The sequence below is a fragment of the Natrix helvetica genome (assembly GCF_964273705.1).
Source record: "Natrix helvetica genome assembly, chromosome: 5".
Classification (NCBI taxonomy): domain Eukaryota; kingdom Metazoa; phylum Chordata; class Lepidosauria; order Squamata; family Natricidae; genus Natrix; species Natrix helvetica.
In genome coordinates this window covers 149,235,499-149,252,296 of record NC_138551.1, presented here as the reverse complement: position 1 = coordinate 149,252,296, position 16,798 = coordinate 149,235,499, and the positions used below count along the sequence as shown (strand labels likewise).

The window sequence follows — 16,798 nt, the reverse complement described above, 5'->3', positions numbered from 1 at the left end:
GAGAGAGACACTGAGAAAGAGACACACAGACAGAGAAGGAGAGAGACAGAGAAAGAAGAAGAGAGAGAGAGAGACGCTGAGAGAAAGAGACAGAGAGAGAGAGGAGAAAGAGAGAGAGAGACAGAGAGAAGAAAGGAAAGAGAGCGAGACACACACAGAAAGAGAGACACACAGAGGAGAGACACACAGAGAGAAGGAGAGAGACAGAGAGAGAGAGAGAGAAAGACAGAGAGAGAGAAGGAGAGACACACAGCGAGAAGGAGACAGAGAGAGAGAGACACAGAGAGAGAGAGAGACAGAGAGAGAGAGAGAGTGAAGGAGAGACACAGAGAGAGACACAGAGAGAGAGACAGAGAGAGAGAGAAGGAGACAGAGAGAGAGACAGAGAGACAGAGAGTGAAGGAGAGACACAGAGAGAGACTGAGAGAGAGAGACAGAGAGAGAGATTGTAGAAAACCAAAGCCAAGGAAAGGAGATGGGGAGGAATAAAAGTGGGAGAAGAGTGAAGGGAACAAAGACCAAATGAGAGTTGTGGAAGGAAAGAACATTAGGGGACTCCCAAAATCTCACAGCTCAGCCCTTTGTTCATTGGTTATTGAGCCTTCAGCTCGAGACTTCTTGAGAGGGACTCATGTTCCTCACCTGAATTCAAGAGAAGACACCAAGACATGTTGAGCAAGATGGCCTGGTAGTTTTTCCTTGGCAGCCCCTGATAGGATTCCTGGATTGCTGGTGGTCTTTGGGGGTCACCCAAAGGACAGCTAAGCTAATTGGCATGCACTTAACTTGGCTCCTGGCACAGTTTAATTAAATGGAAGCATCTTTCAGTAGACCTAAGGGGGTGGGGAGATCCACTCGCTGTTAATAAGTTGGTTGTTTTTTCTCTCAAATCATCTCTTGGTTCTGAATCATGAGGACTAGAATCTAAACTTTCTGACAGATGGATGGTTTGTGATGCAAATATGCCTAAAATAAATTGTGGCACTTGGTCTATTTTCCAGATATAGGTTTGAGTTTGAGTATTTTCTTTCTTTTCTTTTCTTTCTTTCTTTCTTTTCTTTCTTTCTTTCTTTCTTTCTTTCTTTCTTTCTTTCTTTCTTTCTTTCTTTCCTTCCTTCCTTCTTTCCTTCCTTCCTTCCCTATGAGTTGTCTTGGTCCAATCGTTCTTTCTTTCTTTCTTTCTTTCTTTCTTTCCTTCCTTCCTTCCTTCCTTCCTTCCTTCCTTCCTTCCTTCCTTCCTTCCTTCGTTTGCTATGAGTTGTCTTGACTCAATTTTTTTCCTTCTTTCCTTCTTTCTTTCCTTCCTTCCTTCCCTATGAAGTGTCTTGGCCCAATTTTCTTTCCTTCCTTCCTTCCTTCCTTCCTTCCTTCCTTCCTTCCTTCCTTCCTTTGCAATGAGTTGTGTTGATTCAATTTTCCTTCCTTCCTTCCTTCCTTCCTTCCTTCCTTCCTTCCTTCCTTCGCAATGAGTTGTCTGTACTCAATTTTCTTTCCTTCCTTCCTTCCTTCCTTCCTTCCTTCCTTTGCAATGAGTTGTGTTGATTCAATTTTCCTTCCTTCCTTCCTTCCTTCCTTCCTTCCTTCCTTCCTTCCTTCCTTCCTTCCCTCCCTCCCTACAAGTTGTCTTGGCCCAATTTTCCTTCCTTCCTTCCTTCCTTCCTTCCTTCCTTCCTTCCTTCCTTCCTTCCTTCCTTCCTTCCTTCCTTCCTTCCTTCCCTACACTCTACTGCATGAGGACACACAGAGAGAGGGAGAGCGAGGGTATGCTTTGGGCCAGCCATACCTATGTGACTTTTAGCCTTCCCCACCATGTGGTCTCATGTGGCCATTGGGGAAAAAGATAGTCCCCTCTGGCCTCAGAGAGAGAAATCGAGAGGGCAGAAAATAATAATAATAATAATAATAATAAATTAATAAATTTGAATTTATTAGCCGCTCCCTTTCCAGATAGGACTCGGGGCGGCGTACAATAGAACATATAAAACATAAAACATATGTACAAACATATAAACATACATATATACAAGGACATACATGCACGGAGGAGGTAACAAGTTACATCACATTTAGACAGTTAAAAATCACCGTTAAAATACCCCAATTATAATAACACAATTTAAAATTTAAAAAATTTAAAAGGACTGTCAGGAGGAATAAGAAAAAATTTACGGTTGATAAGCCTGTGGCCTCTGCCTTAACGTCTCTTCTCGTTCACCCCCTTGAAGCTGGACCAGTTGGTGATCGACTCGGCTGTGGAGAAGAGGGAAATGGAGCATAAACACGCCCTTATTCAGCAACGGGTGAGTGTGGAGATGTAGCATCCTGCTTTCAAGAATAATCAGCCCGGTGCCTCAAAGAAATGCAGCCAAGCGTGACATAAAAACTCTGCTCGGCTCCTCTTATTTCAGGCCCAGGCATCTGGATAGAGAGCGCGGATCATGTTTGGGTAGGAAAATCGGTGTCAGGCCTGCAGCCATCTTTTATTTTGGATCTCAGGCCTGCCACACTTTCCATTTATTCTACTATCCATTTCCTATTGTGGGAAAATGGGAGGGAGGATTGTACGGAGCTAGATGCGATGTAGCCATAATAACGTTCCTTGTAGAAAGCCAAGGTCATCCTTTGTCTCTGCACCTGGCCAGAACTGGATGGGTGGAAGCTGCCAGCGTGGCAGTGGGAGATTGGACCATGGGATGGACTTGTGGGTGTGGGGGCAAGATCTTGAACTTTCAACTAGGTGGGGAAAACTGGGAAGCGTTCAGATTCGGGTTTTCCCAGATGTGCCAACATGGCTCTCTTAATAAATCGGAACTTTGAGCAATACTTTGCCTCGGACTCTGATTTACTTTTGGATGCTATTTCGAACCCTGACAAGAGGTTTGGCTTTCTCTCCTGAACGAGAAGTTCCCTCTGGATTAGAATCCCCTTTTAAACAAGGGATCGAATACTTGGGGTGAAGAAATGGGCAGAAATCCCCACCCCAAATGATATAATAACATTTTGCTGTTTTTCTACGTACCCCAGTCAGTACTCTATACCAAGCTTGACATCTTTAAGACCTGTGGACTTCAACTCCCAGAATTCCCCTTGCATGGCTGGCTGGGGGATTCTGGGAATTGAAGTCCACAGGTTTTAAAAGTTGCTACGGTTGGGCCTAAATATTCACCTTTGCATCCTTGTTTGTTTTTTTAAGCAGACAAGCAGTTCCCAATAACGCAGTTTTATTTTCTTCTTCCCCCCCCCTCCCTCCTCTTCAATGTTCCCACCCAGACTCTTCTACAGGTGAGTACCAGGGTTAAGTGTTCTCTGTTGGTTTGGCTTGTGGGACTTATTTTGGGGGGATCGAAAACACCTCGTATTCTTTGTCCTGTTCTGCCTTCGGTCGGATGCTGGTTTAGTTTATTGTTTCGGGGTTGAACAGCGGTTGCCCACCTTAGCGGTGGAGGTTCATTGAATGACTGGAGACCAATTCAAAGAACAGCCTCAATCGGGCCATTTAAACAAAATGCCGTAGCATTGGCATCACGGCGTTACCACAACAGTAGCGGTTGGTGTTGGTTAGCATTGCGCAGTCAGTTTAGGGCAGGGCTCAGCAAAGTGCGGCTCTGGAGCCGCATGCGGCTCTTTCCTCCCTCTGCTGCGGCTCCGTCACCGGTCGGCACCACAATTTTGAGAGGAGCTTCCGGTGGGTGGGTGGGTGGGGGGAGGGAGAGAAGCAGAGTGCGCCAGGAGAAGACTGTATGGCAAGGGGAGGGTTTTCTAGTTGTCTCCGCAATTGATAGGGCTTTCGGTTATGACAGGTAGAGGGAAAAGGACGCCGCGCTAGGAGGAGACTCTATGGTGAGGGAACCAGACTTCCGGTCGGCCCCACAATTGATAGGGCTTTCGGTTAGGACAGGTAGAGGAAAAAGAGGAAGCCGTGCTAGGAGGAGACTCTATGGTGGGGGGTAACTGAACCTCCGGTCAGCAGCTCCAGAATTGAACAGGGGGTTTCCGGTTAGGACCTTTGTGGCTCCCGGTGGTTTCTTTTCTGTGGGAAACGGGTCCAAATGACTCTTTAAGTGTTTAAGTTTGCTGACCCCTGGTTTAGGGTGTAGAACAAAATAGAATAGAATAAGAGAGTTGGAAGGGGCCTTGGAGGTCTTCTAGTCCAACGCCCTGCTTAGGCAGGAAGCCCTATACCACTTCAGACAAAGTGTTGTCCAATATCTTCTTTAAAACTTCCAGTGTTGGAGCATTTACAACTTCTGGAGGCAAGTTGTTCCACTGGTTAATTGTTCTAACTGTCAGGAAATTTCTCCTCAGTTCTAAGTTGCTTCTCTCCTTGATTAGTTTCCACCCATTGCTTCTTGTTCTACCCTCAGATGCCTTGGAAAATAGTTTGACTCCCTCTTCTTTGTGGCAGCCCCTGAGATACTGGAAGACTACCTTTCTCCTCCTCTCTCCTCCTTCTCCTCCTTCTTGCTTCTCTCCTTGATTAGTTTCCACCCATTGCTTCTTGTTCTACCCTCAGGTGCTTTGGAGAATAAGCTTGACTCCCTCTTCTTTGGGGCAACCCCTGAGATATCGGAAGGCTGCTATCATGTCTCCCCTGGTCCTTGGGAGGAGATGTGTGTGTCCTCCTTACTGTTTAGTGCAGTAATGTCTAACCTTTTTGTCGTCGTGTGCTGAAAGCGCATGACAGCACACACGGAGGCATGCGCGACACCCCACCGTGCACCTTGCCCCTCATGTACATGCACGTGCAGGGGGAGCGCATCCTGCTTTGGGCCTAGCAGGCCTCCCTGCAGCTTCCTGGGACCAAAAAATGGGCCACACCCCCCACGCATGAATACACATCTCCTACATGCACCCCGCCTGCTGCGCATGCATGGCAGAGACCTGAAAGTCAGCTGGCCAGCGTGAGGCACACGCACATGCGGGGTGGAGCTGAGCTGCAATGATGGCTCGCCTGCCTGTATATTTGTGAGCTCGGAAAAATGGATAAATTGGGTCACCCCATGGACCACGTTCCTCCAGGCCTTCCTGTCCTCTACCGTCCTCTGGAATCCATTGAAGCTCATTTAAGTGACTCCATCCAGCCCCCTCCTTCTCTGTCGTCCCCTTCTTCTTCTTTTGCCCTTCCATCGTTCCCAGCATGAGCCTCTTCTCCAGGGAGTCCTTCTTCCTTCTCATCAGATGGACAAAGCATTTGAGTTTCCTCTTTGGGATCTGGCCTTCTAAAGAGCAGTCAGGGTTGATCTCCTCTAGGACTGACTGGTTGGATGGCCTTGCAGTCCAAGGGACTCGCAAGATAGATAGATAGATAGATAGATAGATAGATAGATAGATAGATAGATAGATAGATAGATAGATAGACAGACAGACAGACAGACAGACAGACAGACAGACAGACAGACAGACAGACAGATGATAGATCTATTGTTGTTGTTAATCACGAAGTCATGTTCAACCCATCACAACCCCATGGACAACGTTCCTCCAGGACTTCCTGTCCTCTACCATCCTCTGGAGTCCACTGAAGCTCACGCCGGCTGCTTTGGTGACTCCATCCAGCCACCTCATTCTCTGTTGTCCCCTTCTTCTTTTGTCCTCCATCGTTCCCAGCATGAGGCTCTTCTCCAGGGAGTCCTTCCTTCTCATTAGGTGACCGATTGGATTGCCTTGCAGTCCAAGGGACTCGCAGGATGGATGGATGATGGATGGATGGATGGATGGATGGATTGGATAGGATAGGATAGGATAGGATAGGATAAGATAGGATAGGATAAGATAGATGGATGGATGGATGGATGGATAGGATAAGATGGATGGATAGGATAGGATAGGATAAGATAAGATGATAAGATAAGATTGGATGGATGGATAGGATAAGATGGATGGATGGATAGATGGATTGGATGGGATAAGATAGATGGATGGATGGATGGGATTGGATAAGATAGATAGATAGATAGATAGATAGATAGATAGATAGATAGATAGATAGATAGATAGATGATAGATGATAGATAGATAGATAAATTTTCATGGTGTGTAGGCTCTGCCCTCTCTCTGCCTTCGCTGCTTTCCCCACTTCCATCCAGAGGTGACAGCTGTATGGAAATGAGCTCATGCACTAAGCTGATTGATTCTGAAAGGGAAGCCGTGGGCCCTGGGGGGGGGGAGGATCGAGGGGGGACGGACGGGCAGGTGGTCCTCAGGCCAGCTCTGCACTTGGGTTCACTCTCCCAGCGCCTCTTGCACTGACAGGACCCAGCGGGCGAGTCTTCGAGCAAGGGGAGTGGGAAAATAATAATAATAATAATAATAATAATAATAATAATAATAATAATAATAATAATAATAATAATAGCAGCAGCAGCAGCAACATAAGGAAGATTTTCAGCCCGCACAGCGTGTGTGTTGAGGGTGGGTGGACGGAGGAGGAGGCAGGAGAAAACACCCTCCTCGCTTAGTAACGCCATGTAGAATTACCTGCCGGGAGTGTGACGGCTTCTACGCTTGGTGGAGCCCAGCCACACGGCACAAGAGAGGCATCATGAAGATTTTTGGACGGCTGGAGTATGTTCTGGTAAGGGAAAGGGAGGGGGTGGGGGGAGAACAGCATCTCAGAAGGTGGGGGGAGGAGAACAGCATTTCTCAGAGTTGGGAGGAGGAGGAGGCCGGGAAAGGATTTGGCGTCTCCGGCTGGAGCTGCAAAAACAGCAGATCCTAGGACTTGATTTGGGTTCGGAACGACCGAAGGGGCATTCATACAATTGAGTAAGTTTGGGGCATCCCTTCCCCCTTTATAAATTGGGGGGCTCGGAAAGCATCCTTTGAGCAGGTGAGAAAGCAGAGGTGGGCCTTTCCTGAGGTCCCTTCGGTTCAGGACTGCCCCTTAAAAAGAGGGTGAGAGCGTCTTTGGATTTGGCAATCTTCGATGCGGGGAAAACTTGTGCTGAGACCTCGTCCCACCAAGCCAAGGTTTCTCCTGGATGCCACCTTTGCTCGCTTAAGGCACTGGGCCTCCCCAGTTCCTCCCATTTTCCCATGTTGGGTGTGAGCTGGTCTGCCACTGATCATCCCTGCAGGAGAAGTCAAAAGGATGGTGTATTATGTCAAGAGACGCGATGGCTCAGTGGCTAAGACGTTGAACTTGTTGATCAGAAAGATTGGCAGTTCGGCGGTTCGAATCCCCAGCGCCGCGTAACGGAGGGAGCTCCCGTGACTTGTCTCAGCTTCTGCCAACCTAGCAGTTCGAAAGCACGTCAAAAATGCAAGTAGAAAAATAGGAACCACCTTTGGTGGGAAGGTCACAGCGTTCGGTGCGCTTTCGGGAGTTGAATCATGCCGGCCACAATGACCACGGAGACGTCTTCGGACAGTGCTGGCTCTTTGGCTTTGAAACAGAGATGAGTACCGCCCCCTAGAGTCGGGAATGACCAGCACATATGGGAACCTTTACCTTTAATATGCGTGGCTACGACTGTAATCGGTAGCTCCTTTTTCTAAAGACTGTTGTCTCTTGGCTGTTGTAAAAACTGGTTGTGAAAAACAGTGCTAAATATAAAGGTATGATATACAGAGGGGGGGGGGGAATATGGAGAGAAGAAGTTCCATGCAGCTGATTTCTCATTCTTCGTCATCTTTTGACCAATAGAGATTCTGTACTTGAGGGTGAAATTGGAATTAAGAGGTGAAATTTTGGCAGGGCTGGAGGGAGGAACCAGAAAGTGGGGGGAAATTGTGTGTGTGTGTGGGGAAGAAATCAGGTGTTTCTCTTCTATTGCTTGATGGGGGGAAACAGTTCCCTGATTTTTTCCGCCTCTCCTTAAATTTTGTATCATCGCCGTCCTCTGATCACTCTCTTAGAATTTGCTATCTCTTTGCGTTGGCATTTGAGGTTTCCATAGAAACAATTGTCCAATATTGTTGGGGGGGGGGGAGAGGGAAAAAAAACCCACCCTTCTCTATGCAAGACTGTTATATAAATTCAAACCTGAAAATAAAGGCAGTGGAAATGGCTGGGGAATGGGGTGTTTAGTGCGTGTGATTTAACGACACATTAGGAAAAAAGCACTCACAAAAGGGGCGCTTCACACAATTTTTGTGTAAAACAATTCTCCATCCATCTATCTATCTTATCCTATCCAATCCATCCATCCATCTATCCTATCCATTCCATCCATCCATCCATCCATCCATCCATCCATCCATCCATCTATCTTATCCAATCTAATCCAATCCAATCCAATCCAATCCAATCCATCCATCCATCCATCCATCCATCCATCCATCCATCCATCCATCCATCTATCTTATACTACCCAATCCATCCATCCATCTATCTTATCCAATCCAATCCATCCATCCATCCATCCACCTATCTATCTTATACTACCCAATCCATCCATCCATCTATCTTATCCAATCCATCCATTCATCCATCTATCTTATCCAATCCAATCCATCCATCCATCCATCCACCTATCCAATCCAATCCAATCCAATCCAATCCATCCATCCATCCATCCATCTATCTTATACTACCCAATCCATCCATCCATCCATCTATCTTATCCAATCCATCCATTCATCCATCTATCTTATCCAATCCAATCCAATCCATCCATCCATCCACCTATCCAATCCAATCCAATCCAATCCAATCCAATCCATCCATCCATCCATCCATCCATCCATCCATCTATCTTATCCAATCCAATCCAATCCATCCATCCATCCATCCATCCATCCATCCATCCATCCATCTTATCCAATCCAATCCAATCCAATCCAATCCAATCCATCTAGCCATCCATCCATCTATCTTATCCAATCCATCTGTCCATCTATCCTATCAAATCCATCCATCTAGCCATCCATCCATCTATCTTATCCAATCCATCCATCCATCCATCCATCCATCCATCCATCCATCCTATCCTATCCTATCCTATCCTATCCTATCCTATCCTATCCTATCCAATCCAATCCAATCCAATCCATCCATCCATCCATCCATCCATCCATCCATCTATCTTATCCAATCCAATCCATCCATCCATCTATCCATCTGATAGGGCTGGATAGGAGTGCGCCAGAAACAGAGACAGAACTTCCGGCCCTCTCTGGATCAGCTGATCAGCGGGCCACAGGCTGAGATGAAGGGGCCTCCTGCACCTCAAAAATAATAAGACCTTCCCGAAAATGTTGCAACACGGCAGCAGCCATGAGGTGATCACGCTCGCCGCCTCCTGCACCTCAAAAATAATAAGACCTCCCCGAAAATAAGGCCAAGTGCTTATTTTGGGGGTCAAAAGAAAATAAGACCCCATCTTATTTTGGGGGTATTGTGGTAGATCTGGACTATCTACAATTTTGGCTCCCTTTTCATTTTTTGCCCCGGACAGTCCCTCCCTGTCAAATCAAGCTTGTTTCCCTCCCCCCCATCAGCTCCTCAAGATAGTTAGTTTTACACTCCTTGCTCGTCTGAGTAACGAACAGTTTGTGGGTACACAGAAAAAAAAACACAACACGTTTCTTGCAAAAGAGGGGTAAACCACAGGCGGCAACTTTTAGCTCTTGTTAGGTTTCTCGGTGGCCACTGGGTCATGTTTAGGCAGGGAGATTCTGCCCATACTATGTGGCTGCTTTGTCCATCCAATTCTGATAATTAATGTATTACTTGTATGTTGTATTTAAGGGATGCAGTGGCTCAGGGGCTAAGACGCTGAGCTTGTCGGACAGAAAGCTCGGCGGTTCGACGGTTCGAATCCCTAGCGCCGCGTAACGGAATGAGCTCCCGTGACTTGTCCCAGCTTCTCCCAACCTAGCAGTTTGAAAGCGCGTAAAAAATGCAAGTAGAAAAATAGGGACCCCCTTTGGTGGGAAGGGAACAGCGTTCCGTGCACCTTCGGGAGTTGAGTCATGCCGGCCACATGACCACGGAGACGTCTTCGGAACAGCGCTGGCTCTTCGGCTTTGAAACGGAGATGCTCCCTAGAGTCGGGAACTATTAGCACATATACGAGAGGGGAACTTTTACCCTTAGCTTACGTTGCATTTGGGTGGAGGGAGGAGTTGGAAGACAGCCCCCTGGTGCTCTCAGATAATGGTTTTGATGGGCATTCTTGCCAGTCAAGATGTGGAAACGGGGGAAGTAGCCAATGTGTCATTTTCCATGATAAAAAAAAACCCCCCACCCCAAATCAAATTAATTAACTTTAAACCAATTTGGACATTTTGCCAGGATGGGCCTGTGGGTTTTTAACCCCCCAAATTGGTTTGCAATTTTGGTTCAAATTGGAACGAGAAAAGGGATTTTAAAAATCCACAGAACCAGCAGCCGACCGCTCTAGATCCGGATGGATAAATGCTCAGGAAAGCTCGGTTACGCTGTGTCGCTCTACCTGTGACTTGTGCGCATGGTAGCAGCCACCGATGGGCTCCGGCTGTCACTGTTGGTGATGAGGCTTCTCACCGGCGGGGCAAAAACTGGGACCGGGGTGGCTTTCGGGCTGTCACTCCGTATCTCTGTCATCAGGGCGGAACGAATGTGGCATCTCTCCGTGTCTGCAGCCTTTCCCCCCTTATTTTTCTTGGTCGCCTTTATTAAAGCCAAAGGGGAAATAAAAAGAAGGATGGGCATAATGGAGCGAGCAATTACGTTTCCGTTGTATGAAAACAGCCGCGTAAAATATTGAATCAGGAATTATAAATAGGCTCTATGATGTAGCGGCCCACAAACCTTTTGGGGACTCAGGGACCAGTTCCGTGGAGAGAGGTTTTTTTCCCGTGGACCGGAGGGGGTGTGGTTTCGTGTGCTGCCTCCATCCCACGGGATGGGGCTTTGTTTGTTTGCGCGGACAGGTTTCTGGCATGCTGCGGCCCGGTATTGGTCCACAGACCAGGGGTTGGGGACTGTATAATGTAAGATTTCAAAGGGGAGGGAAGGAATGAAAGAAGGAAGATGAAGGGAAGGAAGGAGGAAAGGAAGGAAGATGAAGAGAAGGGAGGGAGGGAAGGAGGGAGGGAGGAACGAAGGAAGCAAGCAAGCCAGTCTTGGTGGTGCAGTGGTTAGAGTGCAGTACTGCAAGCTACTTCTGCTGACTGCCGGCTGCCTGCAATTTGGCAGTTCGATTCTCACCGGCTCAAGGTTGACTCGGCCTTCCATCCTTCCGAGGTGGATAAAACAAGGACCCAGATTGTTGGGGGCAAGAGGCTGACTCTGTAAACCGGTTAGAGAGGGCTGTAAAAGCACTGGTAAAGAGGTATATAAGTCTTAATGATATAATGCAGGAAGGAAGGCACAGTGGCACAGTGGTTAGAGTGCAGTACTGCAGGCTACTTCTGACTGCTGACTGCCTGCAATTTGGCAGTTCGATTCTCACCGGCTCAAGGTTGATTCAGCCTTCCGTCCTTCCGAGGTGGGTAAAACGAGGACCCAGATTGTTGGGGGCAAGAGATGCTGACTCTGTAAACCGGTTAGAGAGGGCTGTGAAGCACCGTGAAGTGGAATATGTCTAAATGCTACCATGCTGGGAGTAAAGGAAAGAAGGAAGGAAGGAACGACTAGCGCACACATGCGAGGGGAACCTTTACGTTTAAATAAATGCATAATTTTGGTTTTTATTTACTTTTTTTTTTTGCCAAAAGTCCAAATCACAAGCGCTAATCTGGTACCAACTGCTGGAGGTGGGGGGGGGGGGGATGAAAACTCAGTTTTAAATGTTTGCTTTGCTTTGGTTTTTTTTTTTCTAAACGGCTACGAGTCGTTTCCCATGATGCGTACGGGGGGAAACCGATTCCAGAGAAGTTATCATAGCTTCGTCAAAATGCCAGCATCCCTCGCGAGCACTGGGGACACCGGTCATATTGCTTTTATTCTCTTTAACGTGACATGAGCCGGAGTGAGCTGTTTGCGGGGTGGTGGTGCGTGTCTCTGTGTGTGTGTGTGTGTGTGTGTGTGTGTGTAATGCACTCATCCTAAGCAGAGAAGATGCTTTGTTGCTTAGCAACTGTTCATGCCGGAGGCCGTGCTTCCCCCAATGAGCAGAAAGCTTTCAAGCTAATGGTTCCTTCCCTCGCCTGGCAACTTTCTACCGCTTTGGCCTCCCGCTTTTATTCGCCAAGCCAATTTTCGTGGTGAAACCGGCAGCAAATAAAGAAACCAATGTCTCTAAGGAAGGGGACGAACCCTGCGATGGAAAGGAGCGGCATGGATGGACGCAACCAGAAGTGAAGAAAGAAGTACGGATAGTCCTTGATTTTCAACGGCTCGTTTAGTGACCGTTGCCGAAGTTGCAACGGCGCTGAAAAGGGGGGACTTGGGACCAGGGGAAAAATCAACTTACCTTTGCTAGCGGTTCGGTAGCAAAGTGAGCGAGAGCGCGCGCTTTGCTCGCACGATCTGCCTCCGCGCATGCGCAGGGCGTCAAAAACGGACATGATGACGTCCGGGCGGGTGGGCGGAGCCTGATACCGACCGCGCCTGCAAAGGGAAGTAGAACAGCGACGGGGGGGGGGGGGGAGAGGGGAATCCGCTGGCCCATGCGATTTAGATTAGCTAGAAAGCAGGAAATCCGAGGATTCTAGCTATCGTATTTTTCAGAGTATAAGATGCACCTTCCCCCCCCTGCCAAAAAAAGAGGGTGAAAATCTGGGTGCATCTTATACACTGAATACAGCAATTTTGGCCTACCGAAAGCCCACCCCCTTTGCAAAATGGATGTGCAGAGGGTTTGGGAGAGGCTTGCAAAGTGCTCCTGAGGGCTGGGGAGGGCAAAAAAGAGCAAACAATGGGCCGTTTTGCCCCCCTCCCCAGCCCTCAGGTGCACCCCACAAGGCTCCCAAAGCTCTGCATGCCCCCCCCCTTTTTTTTGCAAAGAACGAGGCGTGCAGAGGCTTTGGGAGGCCTGCAGAGTGCAAAAACTATTTTTTTTTTAAATTGACCTCTTCAAAAATACGGTCATATAAATCGCGCATCACAGCTGATAATTGGAAATACCAGTTCGACTAGCATTTTTTTTGCTACCAGTTTGAGCGAACCGATAGCATTTTTACTACCGGTTCGGGCGACTGGTCCGAACTAGTAGCATTTCACCCCTGCTTAGGACTGATTTTCACACTTACGACCATTGCGGCATTCCCCCATGGTCTTGTGAGTAAAATTCGGACGCTCGGCAATTGGTTCGTATTTATGACGGTTGCTGTGTCCCACGGGGGGTCACGTGATCCCCTTTTGCGACCTCTGACCAGCAGAAGTCAATGGGGAAGGCAGGTTCACTTAACAACCGTGTTGCTACCCTGTTTCCCGGAAATAAGACCTGCCCAGATAAGAAGCCCAATCAGGCTTTTGAGCGCATGCGCTAAGATAAGCCCTCCCCGAAAATATTGCAGCACAGCAGCAGCCATGAGGAGACCACGCTCGCTGCCTCCTGTGCCTCAAAAATAATAAGGCCTCCCCCAAAATAAGACCAAGCGCTTATTTCAGGGGTCAAAAGAAAATAAGAACCTGTCTTATTTTTGGGGAAACATGGTAACTTAACAACTGGAGCGATTCACTTAACAACGGTGGCAAGAGGGGTCGTAAAATGGGGCAAAAGTCACAACCGTCTCGCTTAGCAACAGAAATTTTGGGGCTCATTTGTGGTCATAAGTCAAGGACTCTGCAAAGGGCCTGGCTTCAGTCTTTCAGGGAATTTTAATTTGGAGGACTAAGGTTTGAGATAGACATTTGCAGAGAGAGAGAAGGAGAGGGAAGGAGAGGGAGGGAGAGAGGGAGGGAGAGAGGGAGAGGGAGGGATAGAGAGAGAGAGTGAGGGAGGGATAGAGGGGGAGAGAGTGAGGGAGGGAGAGTGAGAGAGGGAGGGAGAGAGAGAGAGAGATCTGTGTTTAAACAGCATATACTGAGCAGGGTTTCCATATTGCTTTAAGCCATGGTTTCAAGAATAAATCACATTTGGTTTGCGTAACCACATTAGGCAAGGCCATAATTGCGGTTTTGAAGTGTGGGATGGCCGGATCCACTCAACACATGGACCCTAAACGTGTATATATATAAGCCAAACCGAAGAAGCCACACGGTGTGGCTTAAAACGAACCACCGAGCCAGCTCTGTTGGCTCTCCAACCTGCACATCTGGATGGCTGGTGGCTTTGCTAGGATTTATTGAAATAAACCCAGACTTAATTAGATCAACATTATAATTGATAGACAGTAATACTGAATGGGTTGGGGTTTTTTTTGTGCAAAATGAGTGAGGCTGGGATTTTCCTGGGGTGTCCCCCCCCCTTTCCCCATTGTTGTTTCCATCGTCTTAGATCAGTGTTTCTCAACCTTGGTAGCTTGAAGATGTCCGGACTTCAACTCCCAGAATTCCCCGGCTGGGGAATTCTGGGAGTTGAAGTCCGGACTTCTTCAAGTTGCCAAGGTTGAGAAACACTGTCTTAGACCCATGGTGCCGCAAGTGTCATGCGTCGCCCTAGCTCAGCTCTACCGCCCATGCGTGTGTGCGCTTCCCGCTGGCCAGCTGATTTTTGGGGCTCTGCCATGCATGCACTGGGTGCATGTAGGGGGGGGAGGCGAGGGGTCATACGCATGTCCGGGGGTGTGGGGGAGCACGGTATGTGTGTGTGGCCTGTTTTTGGTCCCATGAGACTGCAGGGAAGCCTGCTAGGCCCAAAATGGGGCACGGTGGGTTGTGTCCCCATGCGCAGGGGGTGGAAGGAGTGCAGGGGGGCAATGCGCGCATTGCAATATGGGTGCGTGCACACTTTCGGCATATGACGACGAGGTTAGCCATCACTGTCTTAGAGTTATTGTAGGACTATGGCTACCAGTTTTGCATTATTTTCACCTTCATTTGACCATTCTCAGCTATTGTGGTTGGGCTTCCAATTTCCTCGCTAACCCCCAAAACCAATCCAATCCAATGATTGGATTATGGATGATGAATATGGCCAAAGGGTTGCAGCCTACTTCATGAATGGAGCGGCTCAGCTTCCACCCTGATTGTGGCTAGGATCCTACCGTCTTGCTCAAATCAAGACAGCCTAAAGTTAGCATAAATGTCGGAGTTTTGGCAGCGTAACTATTATTGTGAGATTAAACCCAGGAGCACAAAACACAGCACACAGCGCACAGAGCCTTTAGACAATTAATAGTGGTTTATACACAAATATATACAGACATACACATGGTAGATAAATCCCCTACCACTCAGCTACAGACACAAGGAGAGAAATAAGATACACGATGAGAGAGAGAGAGAGAGAGAGACGCCCTCTAATGGCCACCTATATAAAGACACCCCCTAAAACGGTAAAAGAGTTGTATGGACCCCATCAGAGACTTAAACTGGTTATACCATAGCTGAATCATCCGCATTGCATCAGCTTACAGTTTACAACCTTACATCAGCAGGCAGCTATTAAATCCTCATTACCTGACAATAAAGATATGTAGAATTTGTTGTACCCAAGCTCATGTTTTTTTTCCCTTCGTCCCTGTCCTTCAGGATTTCTCTTACGATGAATCCAAAGTGGAATTCAACGTTGATGCGCCCAACGGAGTAGTGATGGAAGGGTACCTCTTCAAGAGAGCCAGCAATGCGTTCAAGACCTGGAATCGGTAAGTTATTGGGAGGAGCCCCCCACCAAAAAATCGATGCATGGTGAACGGTTTGGGGGGTGTTAGAACCAGGGATGGGAAGAACCAAGTCAAAATACAGGCTAGTCCACCTCACTTCCCCTCCAGATGGGTGCTGGGAGTTCTAGAAATTGCCACCTCATCATTTGTAAACACCTTATGAGCTCATTCAGACAGGAAGCAAATCCAGAAGTACTTGCTCTGACTTAAGGGTATATTAACAGAATTAGGGACGTGGTGGCTGAATGGCTAAGACACTGAGCTTGTCGATCAGAAAGGTTGGCAGTTCGGCAGTTCGACTCCCTAGCGCCGCGTAACGGAGTGCGTACCTGTTACTTGTCCCAGCTTCTGCCAACCTAGCCGTTCGAAGGCACGTTAAAAAATGCAAGGAGAAAAATAGGGACCACCTTTGGTGGGAAGGGTACAGCGTTCCGTGCACCTTTGGCATTTAGTCATGCTGGCCACATGACGACGGAGTCATCTTCGGACAGCGCTGGCTCTTCGGCTTTGAAACGGAGATGAGCACCGCCCCCTAGAGTCGGGAACAACTAGCACATACAGTATGTGCGAGGGGAACCTTTACTTTTATCTTACATAATTTTGCAAGTCCGAAAGTATATCTCTCCCCCCGCCACTCCCTTTACAGTTGAAGAAACTAGGGAGGGTGCCTTCTGAGATTCTTTCTGCTGGCTCATCTGACTATTGCCTAGTCTGTGGCCTTCCTGTCCTCCACCTACCATTACACCAGGCTAAATAGACGTGACAACCATTTGTCAAAGCCAACACTGTACCGCAGCTGCTTCTAATAAAAGCCTTTTAGTTGTCCTTTTCAGAATCCTCTCCAAGTCTCCATTTATTCTGAAAGGCAAGAGAGTGCTGTCCGTCCTCTTTCAAGCTGTTTTTGTCCCGTCTCTGTCCCCCACTGCTATTGGTTTCTCTTTGCAGGAGGTGGTTCTCCATACAAAATAGCCAGCTGGTGTACCAGAAGAAGCTAAAGGTTAGTTTCCTTACTAGCCCTAACCCTAACCCAGGGGTCAGCAACCTGAAACACTCAAAGTGCCACAAAGGTCCTAACTGGAAGGCCCCCGTTCAATTCTGGAGCCGATCGGAAATCTGGTTCCCCCACCATAGTCTACTCCCAGTGCACCCTTCTCCCCGACTG

The 16,798-nt window shown here is 47.9% G+C and overlaps 1 protein-coding gene across 5 annotated transcripts in view; it reads left to right on the top strand.

The window, feature by feature from the left end:
• The window catches only part of ACAP3 (ArfGAP with coiled-coil, ankyrin repeat and PH domains 3), a 116,078-nt gene that overhangs the window by 64,993 nt on the left and 34,287 nt on the right, over window positions 1-16,798 (top strand). For 3 of the 5 annotated variants that reach the window (XR_014175530.1, XM_081954925.1, XM_081954927.1), the window contains exons 9-12: window positions 2,226-2,300; window positions 3,271-3,282; window positions 15,506-15,618; window positions 16,582-16,633. Coding sequence is in view for 4 of the 5 variants with exons in the window: in XM_081954925.1 (XP_081811051.1) it covers window positions 2,226-2,300; window positions 3,271-3,282; window positions 15,506-15,618; window positions 16,582-16,633 (252 nt within the window). In the remaining variant the exon portion in view is untranslated. The remainder of the gene's footprint in view (window positions 1-2,225; window positions 2,301-3,270; window positions 3,283-15,505; window positions 15,619-16,581; window positions 16,634-16,798) is intronic. The other 2 variants (XM_081954926.1, XM_081954928.1) reach the window with 1 other exon arrangement.